Consider the following 24,785-nt stretch of genomic DNA (forward strand, 5'->3'; position numbering starts at 1 on the left):
AGACACTACGTTCAATACAAACCTTAAGCTGTCCCTCTAGCTCTTCGGTTTTCTGTTCTAAATAAAGATGTTGCTCTTTGTAGTCTTTGAGATTGGCTTCCAGCTGAGCACAGTATTCCTGCTTGTCATTCAGCTTAGCCGTAACCTGATCCAACTGAACGCTGACCTTATTTAACTCCTGAGGTAAAATAAAAATAAGAGGGTTGTTAGCTTCTAAATAGCTTCTAGAAATGACTAATGTCCTTTGAATATACACTTTGAGTGATCTAATATGGTGAAATTAAAAAGGAAAATGATGTTTCCTTTTTAATCTGAGAGGCAGGAAATTGAGAGGGAAAAACACAAACAAATTCTCTTTGTTAAACATGTCCCTCTCAAACTTTACAGGCTATGAGCTAGAGTTTAAAAAATGTGTTTAAAGTTATAAAGAGATGAGGAACTGTACGTCAAATGCTCAATATCCTGGAGTTAATACAGCAATAATTAGAATGTAACACTACAAAACCTTAGAGAAAACTTGATGTCTCCCAGGAATGAAGCACCACTGAAGAGGAAAGCCTACAGTATGGGGACAGTAAACTCTCCACACACCAAAGATCATTTCAGATCATTGGTTCAACATAAAAACAATGTCATTTCCATAGGAGACACGAACATGTTTGCCTTGTAACCACTAAGTTACACCCAAGCTCCTTACTCTCCAAGCAAGCTGATTTGTTTAGTTATTAGTTAATTATGTGTTTAATTAACAGTTCCAAGAAGATGTCTTATGTTTATAGCTATTAATTACATTCCCACCTAAAAATTGGTGCCCTTAGGAAGCACTGAATATTTCTCCTAAGATGACAACAGCATGGATTCTAGTAATGCAAATATTTGATTCAGCACCTGGTGGAATGCTGTAGTTGGATTAATGCAAACTAAAACATGCAATTTCAACAACCCTCATGTCTTTTTGTCAGCTGGCATGCAGATAATTATTTCTGAATAAAGACTTTTGATTTTGAATTTATCTGAATCTGTAATACAAGTTAACATTTTTCAATTGAACCCAGTGCATTATATAAACTTTTCTTTTTCATAGCATGCAAGTTAGAACTGTACTCAAATACCACAGTTTAGACCACAAACCATAGCTGAACATACAGCAAGGACTGGATTTCCAAGTAAGTTCTTTACACTGCAAAATGCCCATATGGTCCAGATTACAGCAAAAAGAACAGAAAACACATCACATGGTTAAAATATCCTACATGATTATTTCCAAATGCATAGTCACATATTTACTTAGTTTGTAATCAGACTATTCTTAGGTTTGTAAGTAGATTTTTAGGTTACATAGGAACTTTATGTTTGCGTGTTGCTCATAACCTGTTGTTTGTCTTGCAGTGCATGCTGGGCGGTGTCCAGATGATTCTGAAGGTCTGCTCTTTGAGCAGCTTTTGATGCTTCTGCTGAAAGCAGCAATTCAGTTTTTGCTTTTACCTGAAAGACAAGTCGTACTTAATTACAATATCTATTATTATAAACTTCACTAGCAGTTTTCATGTACTAATAAAGGTAAAAAAAAAAAAAGGGGGGGGGGGGGAAGGGGAAATATTTTCAAGTTTTAGAAAAAAATCAACAAGTTAAACCACAGTTAGTTCCTTCTTCAAGCTAAAAACAGAATCAAAGAACAGTCCTATTCATATTCTTCTCTAAGGAAATATTTTTACATAGAAGCAAAAAAAAAATGGAATAGACTTAACGTGTTCACACACGTGCATATGTTGATAACTTCAGACTAAATGAACGTTTGAGGTCCTCTAAAATTTTTAGAGGCAAAAAGAATTAAAAAATAACTAAAATATGCTGCCATGTGTATGCTATCTTACACTGTTACTAATGGCATTTCAGGGAGCAACCCTTCACTCCTTCCAAAATATCCAGTCACCTGCATTTATACAGCAGCTACTAATGGTGTTGGTGCATAGAGGTAATTGCCAGGGTCACTGACTACGTTGCCATTTTTTATCTGTAACAGAAACGTTACTTCTCAAAGGCTGTAGAGAAGCTCATGTTGCCTTAAAAAGCAGTTGCAACTGGCCATAAATTACTCAGTTTTAGCACTGAAGTCTTGCTGAAGAACAGCCCAGATATTACAGCAAAGTCCAGCAAAAACATCACAGAACAACAACGAAGTTGCCAGACCTTCTCAGAAACTGAGTAACACTACTTAACATGGGGTATTCATCAAACAACATCAGTACTAAGTGTTCCAAGTGTATTAATTTAAGAAAATAATATCTGCTAAACTTCTGATCAAGGTGTTGTTTATTCTTTGTGATACCTGAACACCATTAGCTGGTTTTAGCTTAAGCAGCACTTAACTTTAGGAAAGTCCACACTGAGGCTATAGTGGGGAATTGCCTTGTTTAATTCAATTAAATTAATAACAAGGCAACTTTTGTTTTGTTTTGTTTTAGATAAAAGCTAACAGTACAAGAAATTTCCAGACAACAGCAACATCTTTAATGACTTGACAGACTTTCACTCTGATGCACAGAACCTAGGAGTGATAACAGCAGTTTTGTGGATCATTAACCATTACAAATACAACAAAAGATGCTTGAAGACAGATTTTCCCAACTTGATTATGAATTCCCACTACCACCGCCAAAAATTACCCACCCAATAAAGAAACAAACAAAAATCAACTTTGCTGTTTATTCCTATTCTAAATCCACTTGCATTTTCTGCATGTTTATCTGCCTTATCTTCCTTTGTCTGTAGGTAGAAACATGTAATTTTTTCCCAGATTGCTTTGTACATTCTCCAGAGAGAATACAGAAATCTAAACAGGATTTATCATTGCCAGGCAGCATAGAGTTCCATTACCTGTACATCAAGTTGTGATACTTTCTCTTTACTTTCATTTAGCTGGCTGCTCAACTCAGTGATATTGGCTTCCAGAGAGAGCACACGGTCTTGAGCAGCTCTTAGATGTGCCTTCTGCTCCTGCACTTGCTCATGCAAATTCTCTTGGGCTTGTTTATGACTTTCTGACTGATTCTTCAGCTTCTCTGTCAGCTGAGTTACCTGTAGTGGAAAAGGAGGTAAAGACTGTAATAGGATGACCAAAAAAGTCATAAAATTTTGTCTAGGGCGTCTTATCACAGTCCCAAACTTCTAACTTTAACTATTATAATAAAGCTATATTGTACAATATCAGAGTTTCAATAGGATACCGGTTAAAAATGGAAACAAAAGGGACTCATCAATTTAGTGTTACTGTAAAAAAATCAATAACTGAAGAAACAACAGATGCAGACTAGACTGAATTTTGGTATGCAAAGCAGGAAATAAACCTCTTTTTTAAAAAGAAACAAACACGTATATGCATCCAATTTTTTAAAGGGTACATTGTTAGTATATGTATGTAGGAAATACCTAGCAATTCTCTCCTCTTTGCTGATAGCAGGTATGTCCACCTCATTACAAGAAAGACATCGAGGTCCTGGGGCATGTTCAAAGAAGGGCAACAAAGCTGGTGAGGGGTCTGGAGCACAGGCCTTATGAGGAGTGGCTGAAGGAGCTGGGATTGTTCAGTCTGGAGAAGTGGAGGCTTAGGGGAGACCTCATTGCTCTCTACAACTACCTGAAGGGAGGTTGTAGTGAGCTGGGGGTCGGCCTCTTCTCTTGCGTAACCAGTGATGGGACTAGAAGGAATGGCTTCAGGCTGCGCCAGGGGAGGTTCAGGCTGGACATTAGGAAATACTACTTCTCTGAAAGGGTGGTCAGGCACTGGAATGGGCTGGCCAGGGAGGTGGTGGAGTCACCGACCCTGGAGGTGTTCAAGGAACATTTGGACATTGTGTTGAAGGACATGGTTTAGTGAGAACTATTGGTGATGGGTGGATGGTTAGACTGGGTGATCCTGTGGGTCTTTTCCAACCTTGGTGATTCTATGATTCTAAGTCACCAAAACACACACATACTCTGAAATTTAAGTAAGAACTTTATAGTATCAAAGAAACAGCAAAGTGTAGAAACAATCAATGTCATATTTAACAAGAGAGGAATAACAGAATTAAGATACAATAATGAGAAAGAGTAGAGGAACAGTTTTCTGAATTCTTACCTGTATTTGCAGTGCGTGATTTTTCTCTTGTAGCTGGTTAAGAACTGCGGTTTCTCCTTCCCCAGCTTGAATTTTCGCATACAAATCCTCTCTTTCCTTTTCAAGCAGAGAGATATTTTCCTTACTCTTTTGAAGCAAGGCCTCAAGATTTTGAATTTTTTGGTCCTTGTCTCCAATCTGTCGTAGTACTTGCTCCAAATCATTCTAGAAAATCGCAGAACAGCTTCCTTAATTATAGCAACCTTACATGTTACTCCTAATGCATAAAATGTTGGATAAACTTATTAAACACCCTCTATATATTCTATTTGAGATTTACACATTAAGCTATTTGAGTTATTTTAAAGACCTGTAAGCCGATTTTACAGAGAAAACACTGAAAATAATGAAAACCTGAAATACACTGTCATGTGAGGCTATATAAGTAAGTTACCTGGGCTTCTCGTAGCTTTGATGTTGTGTTTTGCTGAAGCGTCTGCTGTTCTTGGTGCTGTTGTTTTGCTTTATCTAATTGATGTTGCAATTCCGTGGAATTTGCCACTTTTTCCTTTAGCTGGGAGAAAAAAACACCAATGAGTAAGCACCATTCAGTATTTCAATAGCATTCAATGTTTATTCTAACGCCTGCAAAGTCTACTCTAAACAAGAATATATGAACACTGGTATAAAAATAGAAGTGTGTGAATCTAAGTTAAAGAACAAAAATCTAACTCAAGCATTTCTTATTAATAGGTGAGATCCTGAATCATAAGTGAAAACTATGTAACTATCAGACATACGCATTTTAGTTCTCAAAAATATGAGATAAAAAGAGATTTTAGTATGTTTTTTTTCCCCAAACTTGTTAAGATGTAACATGACTGATAACGCAGGTACCTGTAAAACAACATTATTATTATTAGCAGTTTTAGTAGCAACTTCAGTTTAGTAGTCTTTCCTCTTTTATACTAGTAGCTTTACAAATTTTGACAACATACCACTCAGATATTTGGCCAATCCCCATAGAGGTAGCAGAAAACCAGCAACACATACAAGACACTCATTAAAATAAATGAAAATTAATAAAAGCAAGCAATTTCTACCAATCCACCACATAAAATTCATTAACTATCAATGAGCTGCTGTGCTACGTTCACATTTTTTTCATGGAGAGTTTTATCCCACAACAGTATCTACACACAAAACATTACCTAGATGTGTTCAGGTGCACCTACATCTTCCCTTTACACCCTATCTTTCCTTTATATCCTATATCTTATCCTTTATCTTACACAAAGATCATCAATGTAAAAGGAAGATCTTTCTTTTATCTCCAAAGTACCATGAACATACATGCATGAAATGAGCATTTAGACTTACAAAATCTGTAATGTAAAAGGTATTTAGGCAGATTTTGACAATTTCATTGTAAGACTTCAACAATATTAGCCAAGTGACACTTCCATAAGGAAAAGAATCTATAAACTGCAACATAACAACATGACTATATATAGGCTATTATCAGAAACAGTATAAATAGAAGTTTGCAGAAAATTTTCCTCTACCTGTTCTTCAGCACGAGAAAGCTTCAACTGAAGATCAGCCACCTGCTGCTCTCTGTCCATCAGCTTTTCACTAGAGAGCTGCCTCTGTTCCTTAAGCCGCCCATGTGCTTCCCCTAGCTGGCGCTCTGTTTCTAGAAGCTTACTATGCAACTGCAAAAAAAGAAAGTTATCCATTCCTTCAGTCAGTCTTTAGCCAATTTAGACTCAATTTTGCCATATTTGACCAAGATTTTCATTACTCGGAATAAAACAACGACATCAGCTCCTGAATTCGTGCAAATAGACCATATAATGCAAAAACAAAGTCAAACCTAAGAACAGCATCAACTGCACAAGGATAAGTAAATATTCAGTGGAGTAGGTAAAAGGGGCCTAGAAACATCCTCATTTATCTAGAGAAACCATTCCATATCTGTTACAAAGTTTTAACAGAAAAACAGGGCAATCTTTCAATGAGATTCAATGAGTTTCAATAAGAACTATTGCATAAAACAACAAAGCTTTAGAGTGATCTCACTTATGTCTCAGTCACACAGACTCAGTGGCCAGAACACCGCACCTTTACCCACTGCACTGGCTCCAACAATACACTGTTCTGCATTGCTAGACTACTAACTACGAGTTGTTACTTTGATCTAGGCATTCATTCTGTGCTGAGAAGACATGCATGAATCTTCACTGCAGTGTGTACACAGTAAGTCTGGTGGCTTATATTTCAGCACCTCCCAGCAGCAGAGCCTAAGTCAGGGATATGCTCTTCCAGACAGACATAAACCCCCCTTGGAATTTTTGGGGTCATCAAAAGCAGTACTGCACTGTTCGAGAGAAGCTTGCTCTATAAAATCAACTTTTCTTCCCTTCAGTTTACCTCCAAAGGTTCAGAGTTACCTCCTACCTACTTCTACATTAACAAATTTATGCCTACACAAATGAAAGTTCAACTTGATGCAAAAACAGTGAGTGATCCAGTCATTGCAGCACAGCAAGCCATTTCTACAGGTATCTGCATTAATGATGCTTGTTTGCTTATTAATTTAGATCCAAGATATTCATATCATTCACTCTGTACATTCAGGACCTCCCTCTGATATCACAGAATTGTAGAAAGGCTTGGGTTGGAAGGGACATCAAAGATCATCCAGTTCCAACTCCCTGCAATGGACAGGATTGCCAACCACTAAATCAGGCACCAGATGAGGCCCAGCAAGCCTGGTCACGAACACCTCCAGTGATGGGGCATCCATGACTTCTCTGGGCAGGCTGTTCCAGCACCTCAGCACTCTCTTCAGTGAAAAACTTCCCCAACATCTAATCTAAATCTCCCCTCTTTTAGATTAAAACAATTTCCCCTTGTCCTATCACTATGTACTCATGTAAAAAGTTAGTTTCCCTCCTGATTAGAAATTCCCTTTAAGTACTGGAAGGCTCCGATGAGGTCTCCCCTGAGTCTTCTCTTCTCCAGGCTGAACAAGCCCAGCTCCCTCAGTCTAAACTCTTTTCTTGCCTTCCATGAGCTCTTACTAATACCCAATCAAAAGACAACACGACCTCGTTGCTCACTGCAAGCTGCCACTTGTTGCCTGGCTGGCCATATACACACACTGGCTGGCTGCCTAGTGGGACAGAAACTAGGAACAGGGCTTTTGATAACACTAAATCTTGCCCCCAGGCACAGAGGGGGTGAGGCGTGAACACAGACTAAGCCTGTCTTCTTCACCCAACTGTCTGCTTCCACAAATGTGTAAGGCTGAAGAACCCAACATTGAAGACCTTTCAATCATCTGTCAAAACTGACTGAAGTTATCACACAGTACAAAAGTTACAGGGGATAGACACAGAGAATCAAATGCTCTATTTTCTTAGGAAGCCAGGCTAAATCATATGCCCACCACCACAAACACAGCAAATGAAAAGCTGTTAAGCGTGTGGTTGAAATGCTGACTGCTTAAATTGGACTGCAGTTAAGACAGAGGTAGAAAATGAGGAAGGACAGAGCAAAGCAAGCAAGAAAATTTGTCTTTTTCTGTGGGAATCACTGAATAATTAATACTTCCTCACTAGAAATATGAACAAGAGCTGAGGAAAACAATCTACCAAAGAAAAGGTGCAATAAGATCACTTGCCAGTTTTTTTCTTGTGAAACACTTAAGCAAAAACAGCTATGCTATAGGGTATTTCAGTTTAGTTTAACAAAAAAATGTATTTGCAAAAGTAAACCACATTACATGCTTAATTAACTTCAGATCCTCATGAATATTAGCATTTTTGAAGGACTTTAAGTAAACAGAACATAAAATCCAGCATTAACTTGTATTACAGAATACAAAAATCAGATTTAGCTATAAAGAAGTATCTACACTTTAAACGATACAATCTTGAAGAGAGTCAAATTTTCCTCAACAAGACTAACAGTACACATTAGCAGCTAACATTTCTTCAAGACTGAAATAGTCCTTATTTTCCTATTCCCATTGCAGCGCCGGAACCAATACCATCATCAGAGCTTCCTTCCATTGTGAAGATCGCTTCCTTTAGGTCACTCAGAGTCTAAAATATACAAACTTAACCAGTGTTCAGAGAGGAGCACATGCAACTGAAAAACTACTGCATCTTTTCAGAAATAAATGCAGGGCAGAAGCAAAACACTGGTCTGCTTTCCTTGAAGATATTATACAAGCTTCCTTCCATTACTTACAACAGTAAGCTTGAAAAAAATGTCAACTGCTCAATGAAGACTGTAGGATAAAAACTGGTAATATTTAGAGAATCCCAGCAACTGGCTATAATAGCAGTCAGGCAGGTCAGTACTTTGCAGAAGTACACAACTGCCAAGATTGCATCTGCGTGAATTTTGAGTAGATTCTTTGATGATGTGGTTTGACTACACATCCTCATATGTCTTCATAAGCAGTATTACATTGCATCAACATAAGCTACTGGACTGCAAGTGAAAAAAGGTAACTCCACTGAAGTAGCATGTTAATAAATAAGAGAAGTTTGGTTTCTCCATGACAGTACTGACTGAACTCTTGTCTGGAGGGAGGGAGAGAGGAAAAGAAATTTCTGCTTGATTTCACTCCTAATTTTATACCATGTGTGAATGACTTCTTTTCCCAGCTATTCTATCACAACACAATTCTAAAACCCACCCTGAGATGCAGCAGCTTGTTTAGGTTTTCTCACTTGGACTGATTTCCTTCCCAGCAATATCCCTAGAGAATGTGCGAAGCCTACATTTCCTTTCACAGAAACTCCTTTAGCCATGCATCATTCATGATCCTTCCCCGTCTGCCTACCTCAAAACTGCATCTCAAAAAAGTCCTTACAGTCTGAACCCAGATTTCAGCTCCAGTTCTTGGCTTTGCTTCTGAAGCTTGCATGTGTGTTGCCTAGACAGATTGAGGCAGTTTTACTAAACAAGGATTCCTAAGCAGATGACTAGCATATCTCTCCCTTCACTCATCAAAAAAGACTCAATGAAGAAGGAAAGACATTTTGAGGATGCAATAAATATATAAAGTTTTGCCAAGTCACTGTTCTTCCAAGATAAACCATGCATGCACAGCTTGCAACATAATCGGTTTCTGGCTTGTTCAAATGGTTGAAAGCTGAGAAAATATTAAAATCAAGTGCATCATCCTAAAATAAATATATGTATGTATTTTTCCATCTGGACATTAGTCCTGATACACAAATATTTATCCAATCTAATATATTACTCTCCAAAGACGTGAGATAAGACAGAATTAAGCCAGTCTTGAATGTCTGTATGCTAAGTGTTGTATGAAAGTCTTGCTTCCATAACTCACTGTACACAGCAGAACAATATTCAGATGGAATTGTTATGCTCTGGGTGTTTTCATGGCTGTAGACAACATAAAGAGCAGGTCTTTGTGGAGAGATGCAAGAGAAGCAACATTAAGACATCATATTATCCTTGTTCTTCACACTACGTATTCTCTACTGCGTTCACCAAATGTGAATAAATCAAGCATTGTTCAGTTCCACTGTAAAAAAGAGGACTTTCACTTTTCTCAAACTTCCTACAGAGTATTTTCACTTCTAGTAGTAATCTGACTTCCTCAATGCTCTTCTTGACTTACGTTGGTTTTCCATAGCCTCAACATATTAGAAATTCAGATACCTTACAGAACCAGAATAACTTTACTGACTTCTTAGTAGTTGTCCATTACTATATTTGCCATGCAAAACTCCTGTAACACAAGAAATCAGCTACAAACCTTAGGTGGGCTCCTTTAAATTTAATCCTCAAAACAGAAAGCTATTTGTTTAAAGACAATTTGACAGAACAGTTCCAGAACAGAATTGATAAGACTAATTTCCCTTTCAGAAAAAGGGAGATTATACCGTAGATAGATAGATGTTACATCAGTATTCTCAGAAATAATATGTAGAAAGCTGGTTGGAATAGCAGATCTCACTGAGTTTGATTGTGCCACTGGGGTTACAAATGTGTCCCATTTGCTTCTAATGAGAGTTCAGGCCAATCAAAAGGATTCAGACACAGAAAAAAAAAAAAAAAAACCCTTCCCCCCTCTAAGGGGAAGAAGGGATTTATTCAAACACGAGTTACCTACTTGCGTACTCCTCTTGAACAAGAAAAAAAACAGTTAAATAAAACTTAACGGGCTCGTTTAAGGAATGCTCCCAACAGGAATTGTCTAGATGGTTTAAGGACTCTTACCTGACTGAGCTCGCTCTGGAGCTGCAAGCCATGCTGTTCTTTTTCCTCTCTCTGCTGCTGGAGCTGTTTACATTCTGCCTTAAGATGCTGGTACTTCGTCTCTACTTCGGACAATTCTTCTTTAAGCTTCTGGCTTGCTTCTCCCTTCTCACCTAGCTCTGTCTGTAATCTCTGTACTGAGGCTTCTGATGCAGACAGCTTTGCCTGAAGCTGTTGGCAGTCCAGGTCCTTCTGGTGAAAGCTTGCCTGAACATTCTTTTTACTCACAGATATCTCATTGTGTTTTTCTTCTAGCTGGCTGTACTCCTGCTCCTTCTTCAGCAGCTTCTCAGTCAGATTCTACAAAGAGAGTTATACTGCAATTTAACTGCAATTCTGCTTACATCTGTTCAACACAATATTCAAATGTCTCCCAGGTGCTGATGCAGAACATGGCAATGAACTCAGAAGCATTATTAAAGGAAATGTTGGTCTCTACTTCATATTACATAAGTTAATTATGGTGCTCATCTAGCACACAGTTACACCTGGAAATGCTGTTTTCACATTCTCACACAAATCCACCTGTTGTTTGTGAGAACAGCACACAAAATCTGTTTGTGTATCCTCAAACATAATTTGCTTTCCCTGAAAGTTCAAATTCCAGGTTCTTACAATTGTCTTTGCTTGGGGAAAACACACAGACAAATTAAGAAGTTATTTACAGATAATTTTCAGCTATTTCATTATTTTAACCAATTTTCGTAACTCAACCAAAACTATATTCTGATAGAATTTAAGTGTCTTAATTGACAAGATATACTTTAAGAATGTTTAGGTTTTTCCTCAAGCTTAGCTGCAGCATGAACTAGAATTTCAAACATCACCAAGGATGACAAAGAAGCCACGAGAACCATTTCAATCTTCCATTGGCATTTGCTGAAGCACAGAAATACAGATGCAAGAAGGCCCTGTTTACCATCCAGCTTGGGTAATTCATTCTCTTCTTGACAGATACCAGGAAGTTCCATTTAGGTATCAGTAAGATACTGCAATATCCCAGTGAAGCATTACTATGAATACCTATCAAAAAGCTTGTTCTTCCTGCAGTTTCATTGACTATTGTATTCTCGAATGACCCTTTAAATTAAAATGCAGAAAAAGAACGAACCTTTCCAACAAATCAGCTTGAAAAAAAAAAATGACAACACTGAGGTCATTCGGATGTGTGAAAACTGCCAACAGCTCTGCAACTTTGCAGTGGCACTGTTCCAAGAAAAGACAGTGAGAACTGTAATTCTGGCTATGCTGGACACCTTAAAAGTGCATTTTCACACAGTACCCTGGGATGAAATTCATTTTGCCAGAAGAAAAAGCTGTTGTATTACTCAAGTAAGTTGAACTAATCATTTGTTCTTTACAATTTTTAACAGATAACAAGAGTGGCAAATCTAGTAGTCTACTAATCCACCTGAGAACAAATATATTTAGTATTAAGTGTCCATTTAAAAAAGCATATTTTCTGAAGTATTCAACTCAGTCAAAAATTCTGTCTTAAGACTAAAGTTTGGTCATTGTACTTCAGCGCTTAGGCAGTATATTTTGAAACGTTTCGTGAAAAGCAGAACCACCTGTTGCTGTTACAGGTATGCAGAAGTTTTTGTATAGTGATATCTAAACATATAAAATGAGAAGAAACAGAACACTCAAAGAACACAACAAAGTCATGTGTTGTCCTTACCCTGATGAAGGCTCCTACTGCTTTGAATCTGAAATAAAGCTGCAATTCCCTTTTCACTAAAGAAAAAAGGCCAACCAGGATTACTAACGTTTATACTAAATGGTGTTCCTGAAATACCAACACACCACAGTGCCTTTTTCATCAGAACAGGAGAAGGTAGAGATAAGCAATGAGTATTACTAGTACTTCATTACCAGATCTACATATCACATGTAGATATGTGATACGTGAACTACTTCACCTTCTCAATACAAGTTATTCAAAGGACAGCCAAAAGCAGCAGCTACATGTGGTTCAAGATGATGACACTGAATTCTGTGATACTCTTTTCCCCCCTGATAGGTTAACCAATACAAACAGGGAACAATCATGTTTAAATGTGCAAGGCTGGGTTAGCAGGCTACAACCCAGAGCCTCCACCTCTGATAGATTAACAGCTTCTGTAGTCTCATATAGCTAACAAAGTCACAGTCACTGCCACATACTCAAGAGGCTGAGTTACCTTCATGTGTGATTGAAGTATACAAGAAAACTTGACAACACATACTTCGACAGCTCTGTGGCCTCATTCAGCTTATATCAGTGGACTCAGTAGCATTTCCTGTTTGAACGTGTGTCCCAGCTGCATCCCCAGTACATAACGGGATGTATGGGTACACATCAGCTGTCTCTCTTTCCCAAGGTTTGTTTTCCAGTACACTACAAAACCCTGAGCCTTCATACCTCACAAGATACAAGCTGAAATACAATCCCTCTTTTCATGCTACTCCATGGATACATGCAAGAAGAACATAACATATATGTTTGCAGTCATAGTGAATAGGCCTTAAAGAATAAACATTGTGGTAACTGACTGGATTTCAAAACAGTTACATCAGTAGATGGTTGGAAACCAAGCATTTTTCCACATAGATAATGCATCACAACCTTCCTAAAAGAAAACAAAAGAACCCACATCTGATGGGTTTGGAATTACAGCAAGCCTTACACTTCAAGGTATACAATACACTACTTTTTTCATGTTGGGTCTCCTCTGGGCCATAGGCCATTTCTGGCCTCTAAAGTAACGCCTGGCTGTGCAAAATGAGCCAGGCCCCATAATTACAGTGTTTTGTAAGTGAAGGAAGTCAGTTCCTGTTGGTCTCAGAAAACTGATCTTAAGTATTCGTCATCTGCTCTTCTCAGCATAGCTCCTGAAAATAAAAGAAACAGCCTGCTTGCTTGCTTGAATTTGAGTGATCTTGAAAACTCTGTATCAAAGTACTGAAATATCTTACTGCATTCCAATGAATTACAAAAGGATGCACACAGTGCAATGCCAGGTACTCTGTCCAGCATTAACAGCACATCCTGCCTCCCTTACAGCTTCTTCAAGGAGCATGCCCTGTTCAAAGGGGGAGCAATTTCTGTTATTTGGGAAGCCAGTCTCATGTTTTCCATCTCTTAGTCCAAGTCCTCCAATGCCAGGATTCCTTGGCTAGCATACCATAAGCTGCATAAAGAGGTGGCTGTAAACTGCTTTTAGTCACTGTAACTGGAAGAAGTAGCCCACTGCCATTTCTGATCATATTCATCAACTGGTATTTGTTGTTAACCTGACATAGCAGAGGAGTCTCTCTTAAAGTATGAGTACTTTATTCATCAATCTGTTTCACTTCATGTTGTTAATTGAACAGCAACATATTCAGACAAGTTCTCTGTGCTCTATAGCAAGAATTTTGCCAAAAGCTTGATTAAGTGTTGTTAATCTGTGGAAAAGAGCAGCATGACAATTCTCACCAGCTCAGTCCTGCAATTGATTTTATAAGTCAAACCAAGAATCATCCTATCAAATTTTAATTGCACCCTATTATGTCTTTGTGAATGCTATTAAGTATGCACTGTTTGTTCCACATCTTTTCCTTTTTTCCCCTCCATGATTGGCAAGATTGCTGCCAAATACATATGTAATGTTCACAATAAGACAGTGTTATATATACATACACACAATAACCAATACACTTATTTTTCCTTGTCTCCTTTCCTTTCTTACAAATACAAAATACAAAATGCACCAAGTTCAGAAGGCTTTAATTAAAGCTCTCAATGAATACTTATCAGCTGAGAAGCTTCTGGAGTTTATTTCAGTTTTCTGTTGTTCATTATTCTGATAAAAGGCCAGAAAATATGACACTGGTACAATCTAAAAGTGAAGGAACTGGAAGACAAATACATAGAGCTCACCTTCCAAATTATAATTTCTGGGAACTATCATAATATTTTGATGAGTATTGCTTTAATCTTTTAATGAGTGAGATGGCAAAACTGTTAATGCTCACATATCTTTCAACTGCAGCTATTAGAAACCTGCAATCGTAACAACCCTTACGAATTAAACTGAAATGTACTAATATTACTTAAATTAAATACTTAGTTCATTTGTACATTACAAAATTCCTCAAGTCAAGCAAAAAGGGGAAAGGAATTCTCAACTTCTACAACACAAAGTAGAGTTTTCTTACTGTCTTCAGCACTTCCCAAGGCAATATGTGATGTTTCCATTTTAATGTGAAATGACAAATGTAGGAAATAACAACATTCTCACCTGGTTTTTCTGTTCTAGCTCCTTGACTAAACTTTGCAGTTTTTGCTGCTCCTGAACATACACAGCTACCTCCTGAGGTCCTTTGGCAAGTTCAGCTCTTAACTGATTAATGGTAGCCTAGACAGATAGACAGAAAATCCACAGTTAAAAGAGAATTATGCATAACCCAAGCAAAATAGCAAAATAAAAAAGCATCCTTATACGCATTAAAAACAAAAACAAAACAAACAACAACAACAAAAAAACTATCCACAAACTTATCTCAGAGCACTATCAGATACAGAAACATCAATGATTTCCCGGTTGAGATTCATTCAAGACTAAAATTTCCCCAGCAGAAAATGCAAGGTTGGGCCCACAAGCCATGAAAAAATCACAGCATATTATCCATTAATCACTATCACTGTTCTAGCTTGAGATGAAGCCCTCCCCACCTCCAAGTCATTAGGATTATACATACTAGAATAATGTACTAGAAAAGGCAGTAAAAGTTCCAAGCCTGGAATGTGATGCAAACTTGGTGTGTGACTTTCGGATACACTGATCCTGCAGGTGAGTATAATGAGGGTAACAAATGCTAGCCCAAAGAGGATTGGTACACAACAGAACAGATTGACTACATAGTAGTTGTATACAGTAACGAAAGCAAACAAGAAAAGCACTTTGGATGGGTAACAATGATTGCCCCAAAGGACACTGTGCTGGAGTTAATGAGAAACACTATCCTGTATTCTAGTTACTCTGTGACCTTCCTGGCAAACCTCTCATATCTTCTTAGAAAATAGTGAGAATAAAAAATAAAAAATAAAAATTTCTGAAGTCTGATCTCTCCACATATAATTGAAAAATGTAGAAACCGATCCTTATGCTGGACAGCAAAGGAAATTGTTTTTAATAGAAGGTTAATGAATACTGAGTTATCTGAATAAAATATATTTGTAGCATGCTACTCAGAAGCACAGGTACTTCTGGGACTTCTAGTTGATACTAATGCTCTGCTTCTTCTGGGTAAACACACCGAAGAATAGTCTCCTTGCATACATGTAATACAGAAAATAAAATGCTCTGTATGAATGCACTCACATTGACTACAGTATTTCATAACGATCTTTTCAAAGAAGGCTTTCTCCTACTATTTTTAAAAGAATAGATTTCAACAAGAAGAAATAAATACTAAATTCAAGAATGGAGTAAAGATCAGAAGTAGCAGACAATAAATATAACATTTACAACCTTTTTACATAAAGAGGTAGATCAAAGAGAAGACATGAACACATTTCTTTGTATGACTACATATTGTTATTAATACTGAGGTTTTGTAAGGCTGTTCTCTACAAGGTTAGAGTGTATGTCTCTGTGGTTATATTGTTACAAAGCTGTTAGTAAAAATATATCCTGGGATCTGTCTTAGGCAGACAAACAATCCAGGACGCTCTTAAGAAATACAGCATGGATATTTCACAAGTGAGAGAATATGGTGCAGAAGACATCAAGAAGCTTGATAAGGTTACTACTGCAACAACACAAACTAGAACCATAATTTATGTGCATTTCTCTCAATCACAAATCAAAGAATTGACCTATATTTCATTCTCAAAATAGAAATGTATGATGGATTAATATTCACTCCTGGTCCTGTCTGGTTGATATGTCTGAGCAATTAATGAAATGAACCAAATAGGAAAGCATCTATTTAACAACCTCTTAATATTATCTTAATACAACAGAAATCTAAAGTAGCAATAGCAAGCTTTCAAAAAAAAATTTACCTCACATTTAAGTGTCTCCATTAGAAAGCAGAAAAAAACAAAAGGGATGGATGAAAGATGGAAATAAGCAGTGACAAAGCCATTAGTTGACACGCTTCCTCAAATTTGTTGTCAAATATTGCCTATGCTTAGTTTGAAAAAAAAAGAAAAAAGGAAGAAAAAGAAAGAGAAAACCAGACAGACCTGGCTTTATCAAATTTATCCATAATTTAATCTACTAATCTTGCCTAAGATTTAATACTCTAGGCACTCAACATAGCAATCTGTAGGAACATTTATCAGATGCTGAAACAAATCCCAATCTGCAGAAACGCTTAGCTCTGCAGCAGTGCAGCTGTTCTCATAATTTGCTCACTATGTAGAATTCCCTATAGTGAGAAACCAAATGTGGAATGAGTGTCTCAGAACGAACATCCATCTGACATAACTGGACGCCACAGTTTCAGCTGCAAATCTGAAATAAAGCATAATACTCAACAAAAGAAAAAGACAATAATGAACATACCTAGGTGACAACTGTAGAGCTATACAATTATTTGCATGTTTTCTTTCTCCTGCAGCATTTAAAGATACTCATACAGAATTAAGACAATCATTGTTACTCTCTTCACCCAGGCCATAAGTCTATCTCATCCTAAAGAAGCTTCACTGTGGAAACCAATATTAATATATGCTGCCACAGCCACCCCAGTGTAATGGCCTAAGAATCACTTGACTCTTGGGCTTAAAAGTGCAAAACTGATGAAACATGAGCAAACTTTTATGTCCAGAACTGCATCAGTTTTAACAAGACGACTTCCATTTCTTGTTTTCTTACAGCTAATACTTTTCACAATTGTGCTTTTGTTCTGTTCGGGTTTTTTTAAAGTAAAGAAGATTTCACCACTAGGACTTCAAGTAATTTTAAGTTTAACCTATCATTTTGCAGCAACAATAAAACTTCTATTTTGACTATGTCTTTCTACCTATATCTTATCCTATTGCTGCCATAAGTTGAATTAAGCAGAGAAGACTAACGTTTCTGAGAATCAGGCTGCCACTGCCACTGCTCACTGCGTTCTTCCATGCAGCAACCCAGTCCTCTCTGGTTCAGTCCATGTACTGATGATACTAAACTGACATCTGGTATTATTATAATGACACTGCAGTTTATAAACTTTCCACACATCTAAGATTTCTAAGATTGTTCTGGGAGTAGCCGGGAATATTGTGCAGCGTTATCCCCTAATCTGCCATTACTTCCAACAGAAACGAAAAGCCATCACCATTTGTCTTTTTTTTTTCCTGTTAAAAGCTGCACTTTAAAGTGATATTTTAATATGGTTAGTTATGTCAAAGCTTACGTATACCTTATTTGAGTGGACAGAAGCAATTCACGTTGCTGTGTTTCAAGATTGTAGATTTCTGTTATGCCTACATCACTATGCAATTTTATCTTCACATAAAAACTAAATACAACATCCAAAACCACAGAGACTACAAAGACAGTGTTTTGAAACAAAATTTAAATTCTGCAGCATAGTTGTGGGATCTCACAGTTAAAACCAAATTACAGTTATGCAGCAACTTACATGGCCACATAACCACACTATATTCATGACTCCAACTGTGATGTTCCTTTTTTCTTGAAAACAATTGTGGATTCATGTTTAGTACAAAACTGTAATCTTGTACAATTCCTGGAGCCCCACATATCTGCTGGAGAGTGCGGGGGAAGGCAGGAGGGAAAGCCAGTAACGAGGGCAGACCTTCCTTAAAGCTCTGCAGTGTAAATTAAGAAATGGAAGATAAAACTGAAGTTCTGAAATCTAGGGCACATGAAAGCCCATGATAACAAGATGCCAGAATTTCTTCACATTCAGAAATATCAACAGGATGGAGGGAGGATACAACAAGTTCTATAGGAACTCTAGGCATGCCCTCCTGTAAAAGGGAGTATTCTGCATGGAACCGATTTCACTAGGAACCATAGTTCTGCATTATTTTGCTGGTCTTTGCAGTCATGTGGGACAACAGAAAAGGGAGGTATAAAGGTTTCGGACCCAGGTAATAAAGTCTTTCAGTGTCAAATTGTTTCATAGTAAAGATATACCAACCAACACACTAGTGAGATGCAACAGCACCCAGCAAGAGAATTCTTACGGAGGTACAGATTCACAAGCTCCCCAGTAGAACAAACTGTGTTAGACAACCTTCTTAGAGATAGACTATTTTTACAAGGATTTCTTGCCAACATCTCTGTGTCAACTGTCAAAGATTTCCCTTGCTATTATGGCAAACAACATCAAACATGCTTTTGTCAGGAGTGTTCTGAGATGGTTCCATGACAGGGCAGTCTGAGAAGTAAGGTTTCACCTAAAAGATCCAAGTTAGAGCTGCTGCATTGCTTTTTCTCTAATCTTTGTGGAAGTGGAAACATATAGTGGTGGAAAAGCAGAGGAATCAAAACCAAGAAAACCAAACATCTGTTATGGGATAATTTCTTATTTTTCCATCCTTAACCACAGAGTTATCATCAACTGTATATACAAGAATAGCAAAAGTGGGCAAACGCTTTCAAATCTCCCATCATCAATTTTAGCCTTCTTTCACTGACCCAGTCAAAACAGAGGAAAGCCTTCAGAAAGTAATTCTGAGAAGAAATCCGCATGTTCCACAACTCTAGTAAACACTGAAGTTCCAATTTACAGATGGGATGAAATGAAAATGTTTATATAGGAAAATATAGAGAAAAAAGATTAAAACAAAAACAGTAACTTTAGAACAAGTTTATTTTCTACTTTCTACAAACTGCATCAGCAAAGGAATTAAAACTAGAGTGCTGATGCCTGAAGCAGGCTGCAAGTGACATACTGACATATTGACCCTAAAGCCATGGTGAAACCTGGCAACCAGTCAACTTCTGGTCTAGTAAATAACAAGCAATGTTTAGAGGCCATTATTTAGCAGATTTGGGCAAGAATGGGGAAAGATTTATATCTTACACACAAAACATATCTACAATAAATAATAGCTGTAGAAAGGCTCCCAACAGTAAAAACTAGATAAAGGAAAATGAAAACCAGATAACAATACTCACTGAGATCTTAAAATCTTTAGTAAGCTTAAAAATTGTATAGATCTTACAAAAATACTCAAATTATCTACTTTTTATTAATTTTTCTTGTGTACTTTAGAACTAGCATTCATTTTCAAACACCTCAACTCTAAAACTAAACTAAAACCATCATTTTGATTAACAACTGTTTTTATCCACGTCTCTATCCAGAAGATCTAGAACAGAAACAATTATCTGAATCATACAAGCACTGCTCTACTTCTCTCTCTAAGCAGAAACAGCACAGTTCTACCAGAAGGTCTTTAGCTCTGTAGGAACTTTTCATGCCAAGAAAAGGTTTTGCAACAAAAACCTGGGGACTTTTCCAAGTGTCAATATTGACAGAATTATGCAATTTACTGTAATGAATAGACACGTCTCTCAGATAAGTTAGAAGAGATTTTGTTAAGAAAAAAGCTTCTTCATTGTGATGAATTAATATTTTCTGTTTTCAAATGAAAAAAAAAGTAAAGTTAATACACACATCTTATGGTATGACTATTACCTCTGAGTTTGCCTGCTCTGCCTGCAAGTGCTTGCACTCATCTTTCAGCTTTTCAGATTCTCTCTCACGTTCCAAAGTCATTTTGTCCATCAGTGTCTGAACTTGGACCAGTTCCTTTTTAAGAACAGCCACATCTTCCACACCAGGCCTTTGTAGCTGAAAAGCAGAAAAGTAGGAGTGAGCTACATGATGTTCATAGATACAGTTCCAGCATTAATTTCACCTCTAAAAATCTTTCAAACTAAGTTATAGACAACATGAGATAGACAGTATTACGGCTGGAAAAACAACAACAAAACAAAATAATGTACAATTCCTAAAGTAAATGGGTTTTTAATGTCTGGTTGTCAGTTTTTGCCTACTGAACACATTGAACAGGTTGACCCATTTCAACCAAATCTGACAAAAACCACCAAGGTCTCAAAGATTAAATTCCTACAATTTTCACATAGGAAGATAGCTAAGGGAGACCTTCGCTAGAACAAAACACTGAATTGACAGGGAATCTGCACAATAAATTTATCTGAAGTTACAATTCCATGAGAAGTAGGTTATATTAATTTCCACTACTCTGTGGAGCAGATTATTGTTTATACTTCTGTAATGCACACAAGCCTGTTTCATGACAGGGGCATATAAGAATTGACTACAGACTTTTAAAACAGTACTGTCTCTGAAAACATCAGGAACAGATGAAAAATGGGCAACTCAAGGAGACATTTTTCAGGACCTGTCAAACATACTTCACATTAGGCATATAGGTAAATCCACTGGTAATTACATCTGAAGTGTTAAAAAGTCCTTCCAAGGGAAAAGTTATGGAGGAAAGGGAGGAAGAAGGCAATACTGGGCACTGAAGAAAGAAAAGTAAGTGCTGGCAGCTAGAGAAAAAGTACTGGAAAAAAAAAAACTAGGAATGTAGAAGGAGAAAAGAAGACAAGAAGCCAACTAAACAGGTAGAGGAACGGACAGGTCCAGTGTCTGGTCAGGGCCAAGAGGAACTCATGAGTATTTGCCAGCAGCTGACTATAGGGAAGAAGGTAGACAAATGCCATCCTGCTGTCATCCAGAGCGTGTGCAGTAGAAGACAAACAAGAAGTTAGGAAGTCCTTTAGCAACTGCTCTGGAAGCAGCGTGACTGCTGAGTCACTGAGATCACTCTGTGAAGCCAAGTCACCACGAGCCAAAATCCTGGAATACACACACGTCAGTATCATCAGCCAAGAACAAGACAGTAAACATTAAGATAGGCACGGTGATGACAGCTGCCAGCCTTTTAGCCACCTTGCCACAAAACACCGCTCCGAGCACTCCTTTATGAACACAGCTGTCCAGGGACAGGCATAGCATAAAACCTTATGGAAAACGAGTGATCTTAAGACAGCTTCTGAAGTCAGTGATGGCATTCACCAAGTGCATGACTGACTGCGTAATACATCTAGAGCTGTAATACTCTGCAAATTTCCTCAAGTGAGGCATCAAATGAGAAGATTACAAAATAACATATGGGAAATCTTAATACACAAGCTAATATACTCTGGAAAAACAATGAAAATTTAAATTAGTAAAACCAAGCAGAAACAATGGTATGCTAAATCTCTTTTCAACCCACAATCAGACATCTCCAATATCAATAGAGTTAGGCTACTTTAAAACTGCGTTTGTTAAGGAAGGCATATGCTCAACTGCCTAAAAATAACAAAAACATTTATAGCGTGATATGAATACCAGCTCTGTCTTTAAGTCTTCTATGGTACTTCTCTCCTTCAGTAGTTCCTGTGTTAGGTTTGTCATTTTCTGTTCTGCACCTTCCCGAAGGCTGATTTCTTCATCATACTTTGCTTTAAGATCTAATTAAGAAGGAAGTTGAATAAATAATCACTTGCACAAGTTGCACAAGTAGAGAACAGAATCAGACCACATATTAGCATACTTACCCACAATTTCAGTAGCCAGTTGTGCTGCTTTTTGTTCAAATAAGTCTTTCATTTGCTTAATATTAAAATTTTCTACTTGGATCTCTTCTAGTTGCCGTTCTAAAGATTCTATTTCCATAAAAAGAACAGTATTACTTCCTGGAGTAGCTAGGATAAGGTTATACACTTACTTATATCAATAACAAACCACAGTAGATAAAAAATTAATCTAAGGTCACTTAGCTAATCCAATTAACTTAGTAAAGTGAGCAACGTCACTGAAGAATCTACAAGCATGATACTGGAACCTGTCACCAGCAGAGTGCTATGCAGGATTAAGTACATATTGGTTTTCACCAGTCACTAATAGCCCTTGAGATCACTGTAACATTCTGCTGAATTCCAAACCCTGATCTGTGATTAAAAGTTCTTTAATCACAATCACTCAGATCCTTTTTGGACACATAAGGAAAATCTTATTTCATGAATGCCTAGAGAAAATGAAACATGAAGCAAAAATTATTGGCCTGGAAAACAAAAGTGACAAAATCCATTGGCTTCCTTCTAGCAATTAGTACAAAAGAGCACTGAATAAAACAAGCACTGACAAATGCTACAGTTTGAATGTCAATAACCATGGCCTTTCTCAGCAAAAGACTTGAATTAAATGCTTGAATATGTGAAATGATTAAAAATATGTTCAAAACTAAAAGTTTTCACAAAAAGTGAGAACTCCTTTCTCACTTCTACAAATTACAGACCCCAAGCTTCTGTACATTTCTCCACACTATAGCTGTCCTAAGCACTTGCAATGAGCTTTTTTTTTTCTTTCCAGTGATAGTGCTTTCACAGCATGCTAGGTCTTTAGTTTATCAAAAGTGCTTTTTCATTAGTCTAAAAGCTACCCTAAATAAAACTCCAGAGATCCCAAAACAGCGTGGAATTTAATACAATAAAAGGTTAGCCACCTGTAGATGTAGATGTTGTCAATCCATCAGACTTAGAATCCTTAAGAAAACAAAAGGACAAATGCAACATTAGACAGAAGGAATTAAAACTACTACTTCAAAAGTTCATCCCACTTTTGGAAAAGACAGAAATAAAGACTTATTTGCTCACATAGGGCACGTAGTACAAATTTCCAACAGTTGTATCTGGAAGTCTGGGAAAGACCAAGACAATTTTCCATTTCTTTATCACTACACTATCTAACTTCCAGACTCGCAAGACTCCAGTAACAAACCCCTCCCCTTCCTTTTCCTCACTATTGAAATCTGACCTAAAACACAGATACATCTGAAAAGGCACTCTGTTAGAATGTAATTTCCAATGTTTATAACAATCCAGTATCTAAGTAGCTCATAGTACCAACAGAAGTGTTTCCCTACTGACAATATATTATAATTTGACTTAAATTGTTTGTTCAGTTCATCTGGATTGTGAAATATCTTTATTGTGAAGTCACACTACTTACTGTTCTCCTCCCTCCACTTTGTTTGTTTGTTTGTTTGCTTTTATGAGGGTTTGGGTTTTTTCTTTGATGGTTTTTACAACTAACACCCCACTGCCCTTTCTCATAGCAGGTGAAACATCACATTCAAACTGAGTTCTGAATAAGCCCAACAGAAAAAGCTGAACGGAACTTGTAGTAAACACTACTATTACCCACTCCAGCACTTTTCTTCAGATATATACAGTTAAATTGTGGAGTGGCAGCTAGTTTAGTTTTCAAGAACATGTCAATATTCAAGTCACAGAACTAACTAAATCAGGCCACGTGCCTTACTAAAAAGGTATTAATCTTCAATGTCAATGCTGATGATAAACCTGCTTCAAGTATTTTAAAGCAATTACTTGCTGCCGCTGCCCCTGCAATTTCTCTAGTTCTTTCTTCAGCTCTTCTGAATACCATCTCTCCTCCTAGAAAGTAAAAAAAGAAATGGGGAAAAAGAGAACTGTAAATTTGGTTGCTTAAGATAGCAGAACGTTTTGCAATTTGAAACAAAAAACCACATGCAAGTAAAATACATTTCCAACCTTCAGCGAAGCTTGCAAGTCTTGTACTTCTTGTCGGAGCAGTGATACTTCATCTCTGAATAAATATATCCACAGAGTGGAGAAAATGAATATGCAGTGGTTATATTTTGTCAATTACATAGAAGTTCTAAAGTATATTAAATAACTGGAAGACAGTAATAAACATATATTCCATAAGCATAATTTATATAAACATAGTTATTATTCATTTTTTGAAAACTGGAAGAAAGTGGATTTATAGATACTTATTAGTTTACTTTGCACATCACCTGAACAATGCTAAAACAACATTAACAGTATAAGTAAAGAAATAGGTATGTAAAAAGTCTCATGAAAATAAACTGCAAATCTAATTCATTTCATCAGCTTAACCACGAGTCAAATCGCAAAGCTGGGCATTGGCATGTTTAATATTTCATACACCTTTTTATGGAAGGGACAGGTCTAATATCCTTCACTTCCCATATCACATGAGGAACACTGCTAAGAGAGCGTGTGACTTCACTCCTTTTGAAATACGTAGTTACATAATTTTTTTTTTATCCACACAGCAATTCAGTATGCCCCATTGATGCACTCAATGAATGGTCTGAATACTTAAAGCCTTGGGATTTTAAATTCTCCAATTTCATACTCATGCCTCGAGCCATGCAAGAACACAAGATCCAAGGCTAAAATTGTTACTAACTGCACCCTTCTAAATCTCAGGTCTCCTTACAGAATTGTGTAACTATACAGAGGAGGATAACGTTATATCACTCAGATACAGCCACTCCAAATGCAAACAT

At 37.1% G+C, this 24,785-nt stretch overlaps 1 protein-coding gene across 4 annotated transcripts in view; it reads right to left on the reverse strand.

The window, feature by feature from the left end:
* EEA1 (early endosome antigen 1) overlaps nucleotides 1-24,785 on the reverse strand; it is a 71,398-nt gene that overhangs the window by 24,475 nt on the left and 22,138 nt on the right. For 2 of the 4 annotated variants that reach the window (XM_416138.8, XM_004937623.5), the window contains 14 exons: nucleotides 23,998-24,052; nucleotides 23,815-23,880; nucleotides 22,929-22,968; nucleotides 21,982-22,089; nucleotides 21,773-21,894; nucleotides 20,045-20,200; nucleotides 14,674-14,790; nucleotides 10,370-10,708; nucleotides 5,665-5,814; nucleotides 4,554-4,673; nucleotides 4,121-4,324; nucleotides 2,878-3,078; nucleotides 1,372-1,485; nucleotides 23-178 (listed from right to left, as the gene is read on the reverse strand). In XM_416138.8, coding sequence (XP_416138.4) covers nucleotides 23-178; nucleotides 1,372-1,485; nucleotides 2,878-3,078; nucleotides 4,121-4,324; nucleotides 4,554-4,673; nucleotides 5,665-5,814; nucleotides 10,370-10,708; nucleotides 14,674-14,790; nucleotides 20,045-20,200; nucleotides 21,773-21,894; nucleotides 21,982-22,089; nucleotides 22,929-22,968; nucleotides 23,815-23,880; nucleotides 23,998-24,052 — 1,948 coding nt within the window. Of the gene's footprint in view, nucleotides 1-22; nucleotides 179-1,371; nucleotides 1,486-2,877; nucleotides 3,079-4,120; nucleotides 4,325-4,553; nucleotides 4,674-5,664; nucleotides 5,815-10,369; nucleotides 10,709-14,673; nucleotides 14,791-20,044; nucleotides 20,201-21,772; nucleotides 21,895-21,981; nucleotides 22,090-22,928; nucleotides 22,969-23,741; nucleotides 23,881-23,997; nucleotides 24,053-24,785 lie in introns of all 4 variants that reach the window. The other 2 variants (XM_025154712.3, XM_015284181.4) reach the window with 2 other exon arrangements.

This window comes from Gallus gallus, chromosome 1 (genome assembly GCF_016699485.2).
Source record: "Gallus gallus isolate bGalGal1 chromosome 1, bGalGal1.mat.broiler.GRCg7b, whole genome shotgun sequence".
Lineage (NCBI taxonomy): Eukaryota > Metazoa > Chordata > Aves > Galliformes > Phasianidae > Gallus > Gallus gallus.